The following is a 5,028-nucleotide window of genomic DNA, read 5'->3' as shown; positions in this document are numbered from 1 at the left end:
CTATATATAGAACCTCATATCTCGTTGTAATGGATTTTGGGAAGAAATATTCTAATAAATATAACTTAGAAAAAGCTTGGAGTGTATTGTAACGAGCCTTGGCTTCTCCACAATGTAGAGTAAGTACATCTCTTTGGAGGAGAAGGCAACACTGACTGTAACATTCCACTATTGGGGCTAGTGGTTGTCATGGTTGTATGTATGATTAGATCTTTCACTCTTTTAATATAACAAAGCCAGCACGTTTCATGCATGTATTGTTATTGTAGTTTGACTATTCTGGTTACTCTAATAATGTATGTAGTTGTAACTTTCGCATATATATATGGACAATTCCGTATATGTTTGTATCAATCTTATCAAAGCGTGTTGTTGGTTTAACTCATCACTTTGGATTGTCAACTATTCTGCTTTCCATATTGTGATGTCTTTCAACTCGTGTGTTCCCTTTCAAGTTGCGTACTATTATAGGGTTCTAAGGGGCGCACTCCTCTCCCCTTCCGTGTGTTAAAGCCTTTCCATGCATCTCCCTTGACTTGCTGCAAGGTCACACCCTTTCTTCCAATAAACACATCTTACTTACCTCTACACATAATCACAGTGAAGGCGATAATGTACTACCCACTGCTGGGACTCCTAATCCAAACGGTCTGAGGTCTAGTTGGGACTTCTTACTGGTGAAATCCCCTGACATGTTGGTAGGTACAGCACTGCACCGTCAACACGTAGTAAGTATATATAGGAAAATAAAAACAAAACAAAAAAAATTAGCTCTGGGGCATGTAATAACATCATCTGTCAATCACAGATGAATAGCACTGAGGCCTCTTGCATCCATGTCCTCCTAGTCGTCATTATCCATGCCCACGAGTTTCTTTTCCCTACCCAGCAATGTCGTTTCCACTGCTTACGGCACGAACATATCCTGCATCTTAACCTTCCATAGCTCAAATCTATTACTGTCATTGAACTTTTCGATTTGAAACTTCTCATTTTGCATCTTCGCCATTAACACAAAATTTTCTTGAAAGTTCTAATACCACTTGTTGAGTTGAGCTACGAAAGCATAACATGCAAATAAATTGAAATTGCATAAAATAATGGAAAATAAACAAGATAGCAGAACATTCAAACACATAAATTGACACAGTATTTTACGTGGTAAAACCCTCCTTGTGAGGGAAACATCCACATGGCAATGATAATTGGTATTATTATTATTCAAGGGAGATTTACAATAGCCAGGCGTACATTATCCAACCATTCAACGCACTCTCCATTTGTTTTATGTTTTTCATATTGCCTCTATAGGCTTACATGGATAAACAAAAGCTTCTCATATTTTTTTCTAAATGCATCCACAACTTTTAAAGCAGTTACATAAGAAACTTTTTTACATAATAATAATAATAATAAAAACCAAACCAAAGGAACCAATCTTAGCTATTATTCTAAAAATATAGAGAAATAATTAGTAACTTCTAACATTAATTTAATTTTTGAAATATGATTGTTTGATGAAAATAAAAAATATAATATATATTCACATGGTTCAAAAATAAAAAATCAACACTATGACAAATTCTTTTAAATAGAACCATAAATTCACTAAACCTATAACCAGAGAAAGCAAACAAACCAACCACAACCAACTAACCATCCATACCATATTCACAGCAAAGCAAACCAAGTACAACCAACCAACCATCCATACTATATTCAAGATACTGCATGATTCTTATCTGAACAATCCATACCGTATTTAAAATAGTCAAGATACACCCTAAGAAACGAATTCAAAAACAATTGTTATTGTAATTTCTAACTCCATGGGGCCTTACCAGTCCAAATATATTATGTCAAACAGGTGATTGTTCAATCAAGATGGTTGGGATATGCATCAACCTCTGACCGCTTGAAACGAAATCTGCCCATATAAAGCTCTAAACAGTCTGACAATGAAGACGAAAAAGCCCAAATCAAAATAAGTTGTCATGGAGCCATCCATAATGCCCCGCAAGGTTAACATGAGCCAGAATGCAAATTTAAATAACCTCTCGGCTCCGAGAGCAAACATATAGAAGGCAGTAAAAGCTTCCACGATCTTTCTGCTTTGCATTACACGAAGTTGAGGCAGAACCAACAGGACATCCAGATGGGGAACAAGGGCCACGATGACCCTATTCAGACGACTAAATGGCAAACGAGAATGAGTAAAGGGATGCGTTACTCGGGCAATGAGCACACTGGGAAGGAGAAGATAATATATGGATAAGTTGTCAACGTCGTCCATGTATGTAGATCTGAGCTTGAAACGGATGATATAGATAACCCATATGGTCGTTATCAGTCCAAATAAATCCACTGTTGCTTTTACGATGGTATACAAGTTGATGATATACACATTTCCAGACCGGTTCATGTAGATCCTAACCGCGAAGCAAATCGCGATGAGTTCTTGAGACTTGAGTGATAGACCTGCGCAGGTTTGTTTTCTTCTTTGTTAGCTTGTAAACCAGCACTGAAATTCCACACACGCGAATAAAATTTGCAGTGATTAACAGGCCCCCGCCCAGTAATCCCCAAAGGTTAGAGAAATCAGTGTCACCAGGAGACATATTATAGCCAGGGTTTGGCATGTCTATTTCTTCATAGATTGGCTCTTAAACCATCTTTGCAGAGCAATGAACAGATTTTCTGATCATTTTTCCGAACCCATGTCTGCCAGATTTCTTGTGTCAGTCAAATATGAACCCCTCCTCCACCTCCCTGTTGACTAGCGATTGAGATTTTTGAGATCTTTTTGATGCTTTCGTCCGAGAAAACAAAAATTTTATGGTTAATTTCATCCTTTTCGCCTCATCTTTCAGGTCTTATATCTATTTTGAAATATCATTCTATTTAGATTTATTTACGAACGTGCAATTATTGTGGGATTCACTACTTTCAAAATTAATGGCCAATCATATTGTATTTGTATAAATTTAAACCAATATATGTTATATTTAGGGGTATATGTATTTTTTAGAACAATTTAATTAGGGATAGTGGTGAAAATGAATTTAGGGGTATATGTATTTTTTAGAACAATTTAATTAGGGATAGTGGTGAAAATGAATTGTTATGGGCAAAGAGATTTGAAATTCAAATCCTCTTAATTTACTTATACCTGCAAAAAAATATATATCCAAACACAGATAAAAAATAAAATAAAATAAATTATAATTTATAATATTTAAATAATAATAAAGTAATAAAATGCATATGGTTATGCTTTAACATAATTTAGTCTTTATTTATATTATATAATATATTAAATTTATATATATATAAAGAGAGAAGTTAATCATAAAAATTTGATTATGAAATCAATTTAGAAATATTTCTAAAATATCTTTTTTAATTTTATTGATAATTGTTCGTTATTGTACAACTTCTGAATGGTTAAATGTAAATGAAATAATAATTATATTATTATTATTTCCATAATTGTCCTTATCTTTTTTAGATTTTAATGATGATGATGATGGTGGTGGTTAACATCCGCTGAGACCAAACAATGATCTATCGGACCTAAATAAACAAATTATTTATTTTGATTTAAGATTTTATTCCTATGTTCAAAAAGCTTGGAGAGAAGCCTCACGAGCTCACTATAATTTTGACATTGTAAAAGGCTAGGAAGGTCAGTATTGTAACAAAGATTGTGAAATTGAGATCTAATGTGGTTGTACGCATGGCACTCTAATAGGAAGTGGTTTTCATCTTCGATACTCCTATTCTCACAAATATGGCAGATCCTTTCCATCCATGGCGTTTTAGGAACTGCCCAACGACCTGTTTCACTATGGAGCTCATGAGAATTCGTTCTAATCTTTGCTATATTAATTTTCTTCTTTGAGCTAGTTAAAATAGAGAGATACTTTTGATCTTCAAGGGTGGAGTTGATGACCTTCTTATAATAACTTAATTTTCTTTTGGACGCTAAATCTTTCTCACACCACAATTTTTCTTTGAACTTAGAAGTAACAATATCTTTAATGTTACTTATGTTTTGCAATGCATCATTCTCGTTGATCTCCCAATAGTTTAACCAGGCCCTTGTGTCTTTATGCCATCCTCGATTGAGCCTTAGGTGGTTTTGGCTGGAATTTAAAGCTAGCTTAGGAAGTCTATGATCGTCTATGTTGTTGAGCTTGTGCTTGTACAACAGAAACCTAAGCATAGCTAGGCTCTCAATAGGGGAAAGACCTGCTTCTATAAGGAGAATAGGATAGGGTGTATTACTTTTAATTTTCAGGTTATAAGTTATAAAACGCTTCTAGATTTGCTCAATCTTTCTCCATGATTCTCTGGAGATGCTGCAACCCCAAACCTCACAGCCATATAAGATAACAGGAGTGACTAAAGTTTCAAAGAGGAACTTCTTTTTATCCCACATTACGAGGTTTGTTGTTTTACAATTATTTTCAAGACCAAAATAAGCTTTCCACCCCCATTAATCATTTTCTCAATGCTATGGTCCCAATTAAGCTTGTGATGGATATCAATTCCTAGGTACTTGTAAGAATACACTTCCTCCAAGTTATTATTGTCATACATAAAATTAGCGTAAGTGTCCTTCTTGGATTTGATAATCATAACTTTTGTCTTGTCAGTGTTAACAGTCATACCCATGGTAGAGCAGAAATCCTTAAGAAGCTTGAGTTTCTTATCAAGATAAGAAGGGCACCTTGCCAAAAGAACAAGGTGCCCTAATAAAATCATTTAATAGTTATATTTTAATAAAATCATTTAATAATTAAATTAAAATGTTTTTTTTGAAGTGGTTAATGTTTGTTTAAATCAATTAAAATTAATATTAATGGTTAAAACAAATGGTTATTTCTTTCAATCTATATATAACATTTCTCTAAATATATGTAATTAGGACATATATTAAAATTTTAATATTTTAATGTGTTTTTAATGTCAAATTATTTATAAAATTATATATATAATTTTATTAGTTAAAAAATTTTAATAAGG

The 5,028-nt window shown here is 33.4% G+C and overlaps 1 protein-coding gene across 1 annotated transcript; it reads right to left on the bottom strand.

Annotated features, from left to right (window-relative positions):
* Nucleotides 1-1,900: 1,900 nt before the first annotated feature.
* LOC149220738 (uncharacterized) lies at nt 1,901-2,293 on the bottom strand. The gene has a single exon (XM_089387185.1). It carries the CDS (start codon nt 2,291-2,293, stop codon nt 1,901-1,903), a length of 393 nt encoding a protein of 130 aa, XP_089243311.1.
* Between the last annotated feature and the right edge of the window lie 2,735 nt (nt 2,294-5,028).

Source organism: Pinus tabuliformis, chromosome Q (genome assembly GCF_031772625.1).
Source record: "Pinus tabuliformis cultivar Carrire ecotype Pingquan chromosome Q, CPIR1, whole genome shotgun sequence".
Taxonomy (NCBI): Eukaryota; Viridiplantae; Streptophyta; class Pinopsida; order Pinales; family Pinaceae; genus Pinus; species Pinus tabuliformis.
This window is presented reverse-complemented; position numbering and strand designations above follow the sequence as displayed.